This window comes from Oryx dammah, unplaced genomic scaffold (assembly GCF_014754425.2).
Source record: "Oryx dammah isolate SB20612 unplaced genomic scaffold, SCBI_Odam_1.1 HiC_scaffold_17, whole genome shotgun sequence".
Lineage (NCBI taxonomy): Eukaryota > Metazoa > Chordata > Mammalia > Artiodactyla > Bovidae > Oryx > Oryx dammah.
In genome coordinates, this window is record NW_024070201.1 from 40,327,310 (window position 1) to 40,343,469 (window position 16,160).

The following is a 16,160-nucleotide window of genomic DNA, read 5'->3' on the forward strand; positions in this document are numbered from 1 at the left end:
CAGGAGATGTAAGAAATGTGGATTTGATCCCTGGGTTGGGAAGATCCCTTGGAGAAGGGAATAGCCACCCACTCCATTATTCTTGCCTGGAGAATCCCATGGACAGTGGAGCCTGGCAGGCTACAGTCCCTGGGGTCACAAAGAGTCGGACACGACTGAAGTGATGTAACATACACGCACATAGATAAAGAAACAAGCTGAGAGAGGTTAAGTAAATTGCCTAAGACAATTCAGCTAATAAATGGTAGAGCTTTAAATCTGGAATGCCATTATGCAGTCGTGATTTGGGGCTAAATGTTTGGATGGAGAAGTAAATGAGACCATGGGCCAATGTTGGATGCATGGATTTGTTCAAGGGATCAAGGAGGCTGTAGAGGAAGGAAAGAAAGTGACAGTGTTAGTTGCTCAGTTATGTCCGACTGTTTGTGATCCCATAGACTGTTGCCTGCCTGACTCTGTCCACGGGATTCTCCAGGCAAGAATACTGGAGTGGGTAGTTATTCTCTTCTCCAGGGGATCTTTCCAATCCAGGGGTCGGACCCGTCTCCCACATTGTGGGCAGATTCTTTAACTTCTGAGCCACCGGGGAAGCCTGTGGAGGGAGGGGTCAAGAGGAAATCTGTAAGATGAGCTGAGGGGCCTGGGGCGAGGTTAAGAGTGACCTATACAAGGGCCTGTAAGTGATGAAGGAGGAAGGTAGGAGAGGCTGGATCTGACCAGGCTCTCAGTGCTTATCAAAGGCCACAGGAAGGCCAGACTTCATTCCCAGAGCAATGAGAAGCTGCTAAAGGATTCTAAGACGGGAGGGACGGAGGGTGTGTGTGTGTTCACTCTGGCTGGTTTGTGGGGAATTGATTGGTGGGGCTGGAGTACCAGCTGCTAGAACAGTGAAGAGGTTGAAAAGCAGGAAATAAGTGAATCAATAAATGTGTCAAACCCCTGAATACTTTATTCATGGGAGAGTTCTTTAGTTCCTTGCTTAAAGCCAAAAACAACAAAAAAGGCTTTCTGCCCTCATTTGCATACAATTCTAATAGTTCAGCTGTTTTCCCAATTTATAGCAGGTTAAGAGTAAACACTTAAGAAAGAATCTGGCAGTGCTGTGGGAGGTAGGGACACAGGTAGCTGTGGAAAGCGGCAGCTTGATTGTTAGGAAGGACACAATTTAAAACTATTAATAAGCATTTAAATTGCTCAGCGGATTGGGATTATTCTATGGAAAGGCAAATAGCCCTACCTTAATGCCATCCTCCCATTGTTAAGTCAGTACTTGATAAATTGAGTAATTAATTTGAGTCAACAACAGTGTGATGTTGAAAAGTAACCTCTCTTTAAAGAGTCAGGAAAAAAAATGGATGCCACATTCCCAGCAGCACTTGCGGGTTGTCAGTGGCTCAATCCCAAGATGGTGGCCAAGCCCTGGACTGTGTTCCCACTTCAGTCCCCGTGGCCAGCACCGAGTCTCCCCAGATAAAGGTGGCCATCCCAGGATTGCTGGAGTAGAGAGTCTGGAGCTTTATCAAAGACTCTGGATTCTCATCAGTGAACCCCGAACAGGAGCTGAGGCAAACTAACACTGACTGTGGTCACCATGGGCCGCTGCCTTCAGAAGTTCAACATTTTCTAGACTGCTGCAGCCGTTTAGAGATTTAGAAAAAGTCGCGGCTGCCAGGGAACATACTCAGAGAAGCACAGGGTAGAAAACATCTCGCAGCATCTGGACTCTGGGATTTTACTGAGCGAGGGCATGGCTCCAGCCCCTCGGTGGGTCCCCTCGCTAGGCCCCCACCCACCCCGAGGATGGGAGCCTTCTGTTCTGTAAGGAAGTAGACTTGGTCTTCTCCAGTCTTGGACTGATGCCTACAGCATCAGTGTACTCAGACATGATCCCAGAGGGGATGATACATGGCTTTTCACAGTTTGCCATGTCAGATGCCAGCCACGGGTGCCTTGACTTGCCTGTTATCCTGCTTTGAGTGGACAGAAGTGTGGTCAGGGAACTGGGGAGATGGAACACTTTGGAGCAAGTTCTTCTAGTTCAGGCAGCTTCTTTTGCTGTTGTTACCATGATTAGATTAAAAAGGAAAAAATACCCATTATTTGTTTAAGATCTGGGAGGCTGGAGCATGAAAAAATACTGTCTGAAGGGTGGGGAAGACCCTCCAGTCTCGATTTTATAAGGGGTTACATCCCTACTGTCTCTTCCAACTATTCTGGACGCTTGGCCTCCACTGAGTTATTGGAGACCCATGAACTCCATCTGGGGGACCCTTAGGAAAAAGATCTTCGGCAAACGATAGTTGGGTATTTCTGAGAGGTCAGCTTTGGACCTCAAGGTTTTAATTTGCTTAGCCATGACGTTCTTAGAAGGAACTGTGGCCATTGAAAGTGTGACTGTTGGAGCTGTGATGTGTCTCTTGCACAACTTTTGCTAGCTGGAGTTTTAGGTGTATTTTCTGTTGCTATAAATAGAATATTTTTATTAAAGTATTGAAAAGCAATTGATTTTTATTTATTGATCCTATATCCAGGAACTTATTAAATTATTTATTATTTACTTGTAATTGAAGTACAGTTGACTTACAAAATTATATTAATTTCAGGTGTGCAACATAGTGATTTGATATCTTTATAAATTAAAAAAAATTCTTAAGAATTTATATTTATTTTTACCTTTGTGCTGGGCCTTCATTGCTGTGCGTGGGCTTTCTCTAGTTGTGGAGAGTAGGGGCTACGCTCTAGTTGAGAGGCATGGGCTTCTTACTGCAGATCACAGGCTGTGGTGGGTGTGTAGTAGTTGGGCTTTAGTAGTTGCCACTCTCGGGCTCAGTATTGCAGCTTGAGGGCTCAAGAGCACAGGCTCAGTAGCCGTGGCACAAGGGCCTAGTTGCCCTTGCCCTAAAGTGTGTGGAATCTTCCTTGATGGGTGATCAGACTGTTGTCCCCTGCATTGTAAGGCAGACTCTTAACTACTGGACCACTAGGGAAGCCTGATATTTTTATAAATTACAAAATGATGACCATGAAGAGTGTAGTTTCATCTGTCACCGTACAGAGTTCTTACAGTATTATTCATCATATTCCCTACACTACACATTACATCCCCATGTAGTGGGATTTGTTCCACTGTAACTGGAAGTTACAATCGACCTCGCCTATTTCACCCATCTGTCTCCACCCCTCCCTGGTATCTATGAATCTTTTCTGTTGTTTGTGTTTGTTTATTTCGTTTTTTTAGATTCTACATATAAATGAAATTTTAGTATTTATCTTATGGTACTATTTATCATAGGTATTTCTCTTTCTCTGGCATATTTCACTTAGCAAATACACTCTAGGTCCATCCACATTGTGGCAAGTGGCACAATTTCATTCTTCTTTATGGCTGAGTAATATTCCATTTTTTATATATCATGTTTTCCTTATCCATTTATCTATCAGTCGACACTTAGGTTGCTTCCATATCTTGGTTATTGCAAGTAATGCTAGAGTGACTAGATACCTTTTTGAATTACTGTTTGTTTATCTTGTCTTTGGAAAAACTCTTGAAAGTGGAATTGCTGGATTGAATGTTAGTTTTGGCAAACTACTTGGGGACACAAGGTCCTAAGCTCTCTATTCTGGAGTCTGTCAGCTCCTTCAACAAGTGCTTGGATAAGAGATTCCATGTGCGGTGGAGAATTACTAGCAAATATCTAGATGGTCTGTGGATTTGGACTCTTTCAGAAGACTGATTATATTGGTATCGGCAAATACATCCTGCTATATCAGCCTATCTGTTGGTACCTGCTAAGGCTGTTTTATCTGGAATCATCCATCTGAGTACTTTGTACTTTTGTACACTTTTGTGCATCTGTATTTGTCTCAGAACCAAGTTTCCAGAAGTCCTTTGATGACAGATTCCACGGTTCTCTGAGGAGGGGCTCTGGGTCTGCTGCAAACGCAAGCTGTCCCCAGCTCTGGTCTCTGGCTCTGCCACAAGAAGCAGATTGTTGCCTCTTTCCCAGCTGCTTCTTGCCGCTTGCAATTTGTGCCTTCCACCGCAATCACTCTGTTCTGAACAAGCCAGTCACCTCGCCGTGGTGGGGAGGTTGTATGTCTGCTGAATATTTTATTTACCATCTGGTTGGCAGCGAAGCACAGAACATACTTATGGGCCAGTAATGCCCCAGACCATCATATACCAAACCTGAAAAGGTCACTGGCTTCTCCTCATGCCTGGTTGGCGCCAGCCATCCCTCACACAGGTCCTGTGCTCCTCCTTGCTGGCTTTGGGAAGGAGGGCTCTGTGCGGTCCTTTTACCCAGGCATGACGGGAGCCTCCAGGCAGCTTCTAAAAAGAGAGGCATTTTGCCATCCCAGTTCTTTTTTCTGCCTTCTAGAAGCCACATAAATTAGCAGGCAAGAACCTTTCATGGGTTTGAGGAAATCTGTGACCATACTTCTGCTCTCAGTAAGGGCTCAGTGCCCATGACTTCCTTTGCCCCACTTCCCCAGCCAGATTCTAGCCTTTGGAAAAGGGATTTAGTAGCTCTTTTCCTTGCTCAGAGGACAGTATCCAGTTAGGGTTTGAGAGTGCTTCTGTTTTTAACAATCGTCTTTGAAGATGGAAATACTTCCAAGAGATCTCTCACTTGTGGTCTTTTTCTTTTCTTTTCTTTTTTTAATTGGGGTCTTATCAGCTAGTTATTTCTTCAGTGAAGATGATATTCCATAACAGATACCCAGGAGGGATGTGATATATGGAAAGGAGTACTGGACTTGGAGTCAGAAGCCCTCTACCACTTTTACTCATTAATATTTGCCTTAAATACAGTTTCCTCGTCTGGAAAACGGGCGTGATAATAACTTGCCTTTTGGGGTGGCTGTGAAGCTTAAGACAAGGTATGTGTGAACAGTGCTCTGTGGACTTAACAGTGCTGGTATACCCTACCTGCCTTGGAAGTCTAGGCAGTCAAATAAGACATATCACTGTTCTCCATAGTTTTACTTGGTTACCTACATAAATTGTGTAAAAACTAATACTCATCCCTCTAAGTAATAGAACATTAAAAATGTATATATAGTCCTTGGGCTACAGAAGGGTTGGACTCCTCAATATAGGCTATAAAATATGTATAATTATGGATTGGAAATGAAATACCATAATTTGTTGTCTAAATAAAAGTGTTAAGTAACATTTGTTGAATGCTTGCCAGCGGCTCAATACCAAGTTTTACAAATATTATTTCATTTAATCTTCACAACAACAACTTGCCCCAGTTCACAAAACTAGTAAATGACAGATCTAGAATTCAAACCCAAGTCTGCCTGGTTACGTGTGTGTAACCATCATGCTCTATTGCTTCCCTAATCAATGTATCTTCTACTGAGCATCCTGTTAAAGGACAAGAAGCCAAAATTCTTTACTGTATCTCCAGCAGCAGACAACAAATTGTTATTTATGTAAAGCACACAAAACTAAGAAATGGTTCTGAGTGAGCAAAAGAAAGAGATGGTGGTTGATAACACTCCTGCTTTCCCTACATGATGAAAGTGATCATGTACCTTAATGATTCCTTTCATTTTTGTTCAATAGGAAATACCCACAATAAGTATAGGTCACACAAGGATTGTGTGTGTGTGTGTGTGCGCGTGCGCGTGTGCGTTTGTTTCTGTGTTTATTCCATTCAACAGAAATCTTCTTCCTGTGGTACTGCTCTCTTCTCAATGGCCATATGCCACAGGTATGTCCATTTTCCTGATGATGAAGAAGCATTATCATGAATGTCAAAGGCTGAGTTATGTTTGATACGCTGTGCTTAGAGCCTACCAATGTGTGAGGCTGGGCTGAGGCATAGTTACTATTCCTCTTTGACAGATTAAGAAACAGGCTTAGAGTACCTCCAAGACTAGCTCAGTTCACAAAGGATGGCAACCAGTGTGAAGCAGATTGTTTTAAGCACAAAAACAGGAGTCAAATTTTAAATTAAGAAAATAATAATTTGAGTTTCAGAAGTGTAACATAAAGAAGTAGTCATTATACAAATTCAGATATTACAGAGGTACCTGGTAAGAAGTTCAGCACTTGGCCACTACCCTTAATCAGGTTCTTTTTCCAAAGAAAGCCTATGGTTAAAAGTTTCATGTGTATTGCTTCTCAGGCCTTATTATATACATGAGTCATCTGAGGATTTTGATAAAAATGCAGATTCTGATTCAATAGATGTGGGGTGGGCCTGAAACTCTTCATTTTAAATAAGCACCGGAATGTTCCATGGACTACACTCCAAGTACAAGGTCATAGGGCATGTGCATTTTAAATTTCATCATTACTGCCAAACAACATTCCAAAGTGACTATACCAGTCACACTTTCACCAGCAGGATAATGAGTACCTGTTTCTTTTACACTCTCTCCAGTACTTGAAAATCATCTGCTTAAATTTGTCAGTCTGATACATGAGATATGGTATTTATATTTTAAAATGTAACTTCCTGATTTTTAACAAGTTTAAGCATCATTTCTTATTTATATTGGATATCTACACTTCTTTAGTTAATTCCTTGTTCATATTTTTAGCCCATGTTTCCATTTGGATATTCTTGCCTCTCTCTTTTGTTGTTTTATATGAATTCTTTATATATATGCTGGATATCAATCCTTGGTCTACTATCTTACAAATAGTTTCCTCTAGGTCTAAAGAACAAATTCCCACCCAGCAGAGCTGTCCAGTGTTTGAATGAAAGCAGAGCTGTTTGGAAGTTGCACAATCACTTATTTGGGAGGAATCTGGTGCATCTACCTGTGCCTTTTTCTTTCATATTAATATAGTATATCAGTTTGGAGCTCATCAGACTGTATGATAGCTGTTTATTTATTGGCCTCCTCCACTGAACAACAATCTTCTTGAGGGCAAGGGTGTACGTGTATAAGTCATCTCTGTGTTAGCAGCAGCCAGCAGGGTCTAACACAGAACAGGCACTCAAAAATACTCTGTAGGTGAATAAGTAGACACAGAGAGTTAGATGGCTCTAGTTGCAGGATTTCAGTTGGGATCTGCTGCCCTGTGATTCCTCTAGGAGTTGCTCTGGGTCCTTCAACAAGGTGAAAGAGGAGAAGCCAAGAGTCGGTTTCTAGGACCTTTCGCTCCTAGATAGAGGAAGGTTCCCACCGGGTGGCTTGTCTCTGTTTTGGTTGAACTTTCAAATACTTTGGTGCCCAGAGATGGTAAAAATAACAATAGCCAATACTTACATAATGCCTTTGGGCTTTCCTGGTGGCTCAGATGGTAATGAATCCTCCTGCAATGTGGGAGACCTGGGTTTGATTCCTGGGTTGGGACGATCCCCTGGAGAAGGGCATGGCAACCCACTCCAGTATTCTTGCCTGGAGAATCCCCATGGACAGAGGTGCCTGGCAGGCAACAGTCCATGGGGTTGCAAAGAGTTGGACATGACTGAGTGACTAAGCATATATAGTGCCTTCAGTGTGCTTTATATGAGTTCATCTAATGCTCACAACATCCCTATTAGGAGGAGATAGTTATTAGTATCGTCCCCATTTTACAGATAAAAAACCAAGGCACAGAGAGTTTAGGTAATTTGCCCAAGATCATACTAGTAAGTGCCAGGCCTGGAATATGTATCCAGCTCTCTGGACCCTTAGTCTCTGCTCAAGAGACAACATGTGAAAAATACTAGACTGGATACAATGTAAGTACTGAACAAACATTTCTCTCTTTGTTCACCATCCCTCCTCCAGAAGAGTGCCTTTTCTGTCAACAACATCTCAGTCCTGTGGTTTGGCAGAATCCAGTCTTAGACCTGTTGTTTCTCCACAGTCTTTGTGTCTGAACCTTGCATCCCTCCCTGCCAGAAGCCCTAGTAATCCCTGTTCTCCCAGGGACCTGGAAAACCCACTTCCCATGCACCCTGCCTGGGAATTGACTTTCTACTGTCGAGGCTCATTTTCCCCCTGGAGCCCCCAAATCCCATTTGGCACCTTTGGCACCGAGGTGTTGCCTGGTGCTGCCATCTGGTGGGTATAGATGACCACTGACACCCCTCTGATGAATGACTCTTGCCACTGATGGAGACTGGTCTCTGGCTCCTCTGTAGTCCTCAGGTCAGGTAATCAACTGGTAATTAAGATCCATTAATGACTGGTTTTTCCAACCCTGGTATCAAAAGCATTCTGAATGTAGGCTTAGTACTGGGGGGATAGCAGAGTGACTCCAATACTTTGGTCACCTGATTTGAAGAGCTGACTCACTGGAAAAGACCCTGATGCTGGGAAAGACTGAAGGCAGGAAGAGAAGGGGACGGCAGAGGATGAGAAGGCTGGATGGTATCACATCACTGACTCAATGGACATGAGTTTGAGTAAGCTCCGGGAGTTGAGTAAGCTCCGGGACAGACAGGGAAGCCTGGAATCCTCAGTCCATGGGGTTGCAAAGAGCTGGACACAACGGAGTGAGTGAACAACAACAGGACAGGCTGTACTTGTGGGTAGGAAGTCCTACCTCCATGGACTGCAGTTTACCAGGCTCCTCTGTCCATGGAATTTCTAAGCAAGAGTACTGGAATGGGTTGTACTTGCCCCCTACTCAATCACATAAAGAAGGAAGCTGCCTACCCAATATAAAAGATGGGTAAAATCCAAAGGTTGTGCCAAAAAGACCCTATCAAGGATCTTTAGCCCCTTGCATAGACTCTTCAAGATACTCTTTCCTCTTGTAGCAATAGGAGACCCTAGGTTCAAATAATAGGTATAAATTTACAGAAATATATTGTCCTTGAGTCTCTGCTAAGCCTGCTCACACCCATTTTCTGATTAACTTCACAGTGATCCCTTTGTAGCAGCTTTCCAGTTTCAGAAAAGAGGCCCATTATTGAGACTATGAGATGGGTTATATACACACGTTTGTAGTAAACTGGGCAGGGTCTGGGGCAACTAGTCATTCAGACAAAACCTCAGGGGCTCAATAATTACTTGTTGGATTGAATGAGGGTCAAAGAAATGAATCTCTACCCAGACATTGTTTATAGGAGGGCTTCCATAGAGGCTAACTCTTCTCTGTCCTTGTGACTCTGAAATCTTTCTGGATTAAATCTTTGTATTCCCTTCCAATTTGCTTGTTTAAAACCAAAGAATTAGGGATTTTTAGTGGGAATTAGAGGGTCCCAGAAACCAGCCATTCATTTGAACATACTATTGACCTATGTGCCCTATTGATGGTGAAGACAGACATTATGAATAGAAAATCAATGTGCTGGAGCTCAGCTCAGAAAGTTAAGCAACTTGTTGCCGATAGTTCTGTTTCCTGTTAACTTCCATTGGGGGAGAGAGAACTGATACTGGTCGGTGGAGAAACGAACTATTGCTGAATAGCAAATGGAGTTCATGGAATTCACCATATCCTGGAAGGAAAGCTCACGTGATCCTGAGCACCCACTACATATCCTGCACTAATGAAACATTCTGCCTGGTACATTCTCTCATTTCATCATCACAACCAGTTCTCCAGCAAGTATTGTTTATATTTGATGTAAGGGGAAACTGAGCCCCTTTGGTGTTTTGAAGCTTGTCCAAACTCTCTAACTAAGTGACGGATCTGGGATGGGAGTTGTGGAGCCTGGCTGCACCTACAGTGACTATTGTTTGAACTGGTCAACTAGAGCTTGTGACCTTTCGAGAGAAGAGTCTGATCCTCATTCTTCTTTTAATGCATTCAGTCCCTCCACATTACAAATAGATGATAGGGCCAGCTGGATCAAAATATAAAGTCACACAATCCATTCTGTTTTCTATTTGAACCTTATTTTTAAATTTGGGGTTTTTTCCCCAATAAGAATGTGAAAAATGAGTATTGCTTCTCTCTGTCCAGCCCTGTGGTGGTTTAGGAAGATCCCAGGAAGAGCTGAATTTCCAGGTCCCCTCCTGGGAGAGAGTATGAAACAGGAATAATTAGACCTTTACCATTAGCTGTATTCAAAGCCACTGCTTATAAATTCATCCAACTAGAAGGAAGTCCAGAACCTCTGTTTGTGATCTGATTATACTTCTAGAGGAAAAGAAAGAGAGACAGGTTTTATTCCCTCATGGATGCAGATTTCTGTACCTTGATTTTTTTCCCCAGAAATAGTCTGTCCTCTCTTTTTTCATATGTATGGACTCATACATAGTACCCTCCTCTACTCTCTATCCAACCTACACGTATTGTTCTCTTTCCCAGTTATGGGTAGAGAGAAATCTTCCAAGATCTCTAGTTTGTGTCTGTTTCCGTAGTATCTTTTGGGAGTTCTGTATGCAAAACATTGGTTAAAGGGCTTCCAGGCTGGTGGCCATCAAATGCCCCTTCATTGATTTTGTGTCCACCCTCTTTTGCTGGGCCAGGTCCAGAAAACATCACTTGAGGCAGCTGCCTTGGGTACCAGGATCACAGCTGGTTGGGGTGCTGGCACGCCAAGGGACACTCTTCAGGACAGGAAAATGCATACCAGAGACAGAGAAGAGGATAGAAATCTGTGTTTTGAAGAATCTTTGTTTGAAGAAATTTTATTCAGGTTCTGAGAAGAAGTGAGTGTTCAGCAGAAAGGGATAATATGAATAAGCATGTGCTCTAATAACAAAATAGTGTCAGTCACTGGAGTCCAGCCATGCCCCTCTGCTGTGAGGCACAGTTCTGTCCTCCCTAACATCAATCACAAACAGCATGTACAGGGACTTACAGCTCACAGAGAGCTTAATCCCCCCCGGGATATTTCTGTGCAGGATATCCACACGCATTGGGATGAGACCAGGCGCACAGGAATGACAACTGGGGTTACAAGACACAGTTTGTCCTGGAACTGCACAGACTTAAAAATATATATATATAGCTAGGAGCGTTAAAAACCTTTGAGGTGTTTGGTAGTGGAGATGGTACAGAACCTCCTAAGAGATTCCTAAAAGGGTTGACTCTTGACAGTTGTGGGGTCTGGAGACATTCAGGAAGCCTGCTGACAGGGTGAAGTCAAGGAAGAAGTGGACGCCCACGGGGCCTGACCGAGGGCGAGACGGGACAGGCCATCCGGCCCACGCTTCCCTGGCCTCCCTGAGTCCTGGCAACCAGAAAAAGGGTTGAGAGCCGGCAGGTGGGATCCACGCGAGAAGCCCAGCGGTCGAGTGGTGGAACGCTGAGCCGAGCTCCCTCCGGAAGCCTGGAGGTTTCTGCGCGAGAACAAGTGGCATACCCCTAGAGGTGGAATCTGCCGGCCTAGGACTGGGACTGGCGGCGCGCCCTCTCCGGGAGCCTCGGCTCTGGGACAGCCAGCGCGGGCGAGGGTGGAGGTTCTGGAGCGTCCCTGGAGGGCGGGGGCCAGGGGCGGCCAGCAGGTGGGGCCCCGGGCCGGACTCCGCCCCCCGCACCCTCCCCGTTGGTCCGCGACCGCCCAGCCCCGGCCCCTCTTCCGAGCCCGAGCGCGATTGGTGGCGGCGCTTGTCGCTCGGAGGGGGCCGGGCCGCTGGGCTCCGCGGTTCTCCCTGCCGCCGCCGCCGCTGCTGCCGCCGCCGCCGTCCTTCCAGCAGCGCGGGCGGGTCGGACCGCCAAGGCAATCGGCGCCCGGCGATGGGAAGCGGCGCGGCCGCGGATCCAGGCTGTGGCAAAGTTTCCCAGATGCTCGTATCAAGGCGCGCGGCTGCCGACCACCCGTGACTGCTTCGAGAAGGGCTCGGAGATTTTTAATTTGGAAAAATAATCCACCTCATTTCCTTTGTCAAGCTCTCTCTCAAGGCGGCCAGCGGCGGGAGCTCCAAACTTGGGCACGGCGGCTCCACTGCCAGCGGTCCGGGCTTTGGAGACCGTCGGGACTCAGGTGCCCCGGCGCCCGGCGGCCCGGGGCGTCCGAGGGGGTGTGATCGCGGGGGAGTCCCGGGTGCGCAGAGAGAAGGGGCCCCCGGGAGCTCTATATGGAGGAGGGAGCCCAGAATGGTGTGCACCAGGAAGACCAAAACTTTGGTGTCCACTTGCGTGATCCTGAGCGGCATGACCAACATCATATGTCTGCTCTACGTGGGCTGGGTCACCAACTACATCGCCAGCGTGTATGTGCGGGGGCAGGAGCCGGCTCCCGACAAGAAGCTGGAGGAAGACAAAGGGGACACCCTGAAGATTATTGAACGGCTGGATCACCTGGAGAATGTCATAAAGCAGCATATCCAAGGTACGGGCTCCCGGGGAAACTTGGGCAGCCCACGGGGCCGGGGAGTGCCCAGAGCCGTGCGCGGTGCGCCGAGGCTGGTGGGGGCATCTCTCGAGTGACTGCGGGGCTCTGAGGCCGCAGACGCTTGGCGGGGCTGCGTGTATGTTCTTGCCTGAGTACGGGACCCTCAGTGTCGGCGGCTATGCGCGCTTCTCCAGGGCACACGTGTGTGCGCGGGGCTCCACGCGCGGGTGTGTGCAGCTCGCTGGCGGTGTGGGGGTGCGCTGCGCACGTGTCCCAGTGTGCGTGTGACTACCGGCTAGTTGCTCGAGGGCTCTAGGGGTCGCACACAGGTCCGGTTCAGAGTGTGGGTACATGTGAATGTTGGTGTGTGTACAAGGGAGCGCTCAAAGGCAATCGAGCTCATTTGGCTACTGTTGGGCCTACGGGGAGAAGCGTGAGAGGCCCAAGTCGTTGCCATTTAGGACCTACAGGCTGCGGGACGAGCCGGAGCTGGGAAGACTGCACGGCCCTAGTCCCAGCCCGGCTGTGAGCGGCCCATAGGCGATTGGGTGTGCAGAGGGATCTGTGGCTAGGAGTGCTGTCTGAACCTTAGCGGTCTCCACCCGCACCACAGCCCGCGGGTCCAAGACCGTCTCCAAGAGCAGGTGTTGGCTCGGTGAAGAAGCATGGGCGCCTGGAGCTCTGTCCACTGCGGTGGCGCCTCCGCCCAGGACTGGGAGAACCCGCCCTGGGCTGCCAGTGAAGGCTATTCCCTCCGGTAGCTCCACTCCCAGGCCCAGGGAGTGGCTGGGGCAGAGCAAACAGATCCGCGCGGGCTAGGTCTGGAGTCTTAGGCTGAGCAGGGTGATTGCGCTCCAGGCCAGGGCTGGGGTCAAGGGGAGGATGGGGTACTGAGCGCTCTCTCCAGGCGACCCTGTCCGATGAGCTGTCAGAGGCAGCAGATAGAGAGCTCCAGCTGGGCACCGCAGGTCAGAGTGTGCACACACACGCCCGTCTCTCACGTTCACATTTCTTTTTTCTTTGCTTCTATTCCCCGTTTTCTACCAGGCATGTCAGCTTTGTAAGGGCAGGACAGCGCCAGCAGAGCCTAGTTCACCTGTCAACCAGGCAGACTTTGGCAGATATCTGGTTGACTATTTCTCTCCCAGGAGCACTCTCATTTGTTTACACATGGTTGTCAGGATCCAACCTTGCATCTGCTGCCCCTGCCATGGTGGAGACAGCTGCTCTCTCTACATTTGGTTTGCTTCCCATATGTACAAAAGTTCCTTCCCAGGGCGGGAGGTTCAGGTGAGTGCAGGAGAGGTATACATATCCACGGTGCTTCCTGACTGACTGATGACTTTAAAACAAGTTCATGGCTCTGACGCCTCTGCTTCGCAGCTCTCCTTGGTACCTGCCACTGGGCTTGCATAGCAGATCAATTTATCTCTCTGATGTGCCTGTTGCTGTGTTTCTTACTTGTTCTTTTCCATCCCGTGGGTCCAGATTGACAATTAGTCAGCGGTAGAAGTACAGTGTTTGCCCCAGGGTGATTCATAATGTTCTCAGAGGGATGCAGGCCATACCTTACTTTGACATTTCTAGTTTGCCCACAGATTTTAAGAGATTTTCATTCACAGATTCTGTGTGTGTGTGTGTGTGTGTGTGTGTGTGTGTGTGTGTGTTAATGTTTCTGGAAAATGATCCTCTTGTGCTTTCCAGTCTGGTCAGGGAGGAAGTGAGCAAGATACTACATTGCGAAGCAGTGAGGAGATCTTGGGGTCATGGGCCCATCCCAGAGCGCACCCCTGTCATGTTGCATGTGGACCCTATCATGTGATTTGTAAGACTCTACGTGAAAATGAGTGCGGTGTGGAAGCTGAAAGGAGCCTTTGTGTTTTTGCTCCCAGGAAACCTTATCGCTATGCCTTGTTTGAAACTTTCAAGTGTATACCTGAAAAAATTGAGAGGGGAAGAAAAAAAGAGGGAGCATTATTCTTAAAACACATGGTGATCCAGCTCTCTTGTGTATGTGCAATGACTGTATTATGAGTCCTGTGGATATTCAGAAAAGGCCAGATTCTCGGCTGGAGGTAGAAGCCATAGCTCACAGTGGGGTGGGGAAGGGCCAGTGACTTGGCAAAGACTAGCCAAGAGGCAGGGGGAGGCAGAGGATGCTTGGCTGTTGTGCCATGATGGTGTTGCCACAACTAGTGACAGCACCCCCAGTGATGCTGGAGCCACCCTTGAACAAGTATTTGGGGGAATTTAAAGTAAAATTTGGCTTCCAGCTGGTAAAGAATCTGCCTGCAATGCGGGAGACCCAGGTTCAATTCCTGGGTTGGGAAGATCCCCTGGAGAAGGGAATGGCTACCCACTCCAATATTCTTGCCTGGAGAAGTCCATGGACAGAGGAGCCGGGTGGGCTAGGGATTTATCTTACTTATGTAAGGGTCCTATGGCGTTTGGGATGGACAGGGAGGCCTGGCGTGCTGCAATTCATGGGGTCGCAAAGAGTCGGACACGACTGAGCGACTGAACTGAACTAAAGGGCCACTTTCTGAAGGCAGAGGGTGGGAAAGGAAAAGATCAGAGGCTTGCCCTTGATGATATGGGCCATTTACGTGTATTCCACTGTCGAGTTTCCTCTAGTTAGTAGGGAGGGCCTTTTGAGCAAACCAGTTTACTCTGCTAAGCTCAGGGGGAATAGGGATAATAATAATAGTTAGTAGCAAAAATTATATAGCATCAACTGTGTGCCAGGCATTATTTAAGTATTTTATGTACGTTGACTTATTTAATTCTCCTCCCCCTATGAGGTAAGTATGTAAGCTCCGTTTTACATATGGAGAGCTTATATAATTTGTCTAAGGTACAGAGATTTAAACCAAGCTCATGTTGCTTCAGGACCTGTGTTCTTAACCGCATGCTAGACTGTCCCTTAAGAGGGTCAGTGAGTCACAGGGGCAGCAGGGCTCTGCTAGAGTCCCTGGATGGTGGGAGTGGGTGTCAGAGTTGGAGACGTCAGAGGGTGGCTGAGGGATGATGGAGTCATAGCCTTTCTGCCTGGAGACTCTTCCATAGTTAAACTCAGGAAGCTCTGGGTTTTGTTTCACACCAAAAGGCAGAGGTTACATTCACATAAGAAGTGTTTGTGGAACACCCAGGACAGTTCCTGGCACATTCTTCTGAGAGTGTGTGTTGGATGGCTGAGTAGATGAATGAATGAGCACACAGTGTGGGTGCCCAGGGCACTGGTTAGTCATTAATAAAAGCATTTCCATTCTCAAATGACTATGTTTTGCTTTGGAGCCTTGCACAGGCTCCTCTTTGCTTTGGAAAGAAAGTTGTCCTGGAAGCTGCAAATGTCACAAAATGTTCTATTGGATGTTCCATAGGACTTGCAATTAGAAGAGGCTTTGGAGCGTCACCCTGGAGCTACGTTCTAGTCATGACTGAAAAGTTTATTTTCCTCTTGGGGGTTGCAGTGATATTTCATTTTAATTTGTTTTCTGATTGAATGATTTAATTAGATGGTGTTTGGGAATCTCTTGGGAATGTAAATTGCAGTTTTGATAATTATTTTTTAACCAGATAGATGGTAAATGAGAGGGTGGATAACTCTGGATTTTAAAAATAGCATCCTGATGGATTGGAAACACAAAACAAGTATTAGTACAGGTTTGGTCTTGGAGGAGAAAGATGGAATTGCTGGAGGGGGTGCAGTGGGTTAAGTATAGAGTGTGAAGGAGGCTGGAGTGTCGGAGAGCTTAGGAAATGGAAATGTGGGTTCACGTCTTACTGTAGAAGTCGCGTAGAAACCCATACAGCTTTTCATTTTTCTTGGTTAGCATCTCTTGAATATAAAAAAGAATGAGCCAACATTAAATAAAATATTTTAAAATTTATAAAGTTCCTCTAATTCATTCTAATCTAACATAACTATTGTGTATTTTGACATTGCCTTCTAGCTTTGTCCATCTGGCTCCA

At 46.6% G+C, this 16,160-nt stretch overlaps 1 protein-coding gene across 3 annotated transcripts in view; it reads left to right on the forward strand.

The window, feature by feature from the left end:
- The first annotated feature begins 11,518 nt into the window (after positions 1–11,518).
- GALNT18 (polypeptide N-acetylgalactosaminyltransferase 18) overlaps positions 11,519–16,160 on the forward strand; it is a 362,854-nt gene continuing 358,212 nt past the window's right edge. For all 3 annotated transcript variants that reach the window (XM_040258372.1, XM_040258375.1, XM_040258374.1), the window contains exon 1: positions 11,519–12,185. In XM_040258372.1, coding sequence (XP_040114306.1) covers positions 11,951–12,185 — 235 coding nt within the window. In that variant the 5' untranslated portion in view covers positions 11,519–11,950. The remainder of the gene's footprint in view (positions 12,186–16,160) is intronic.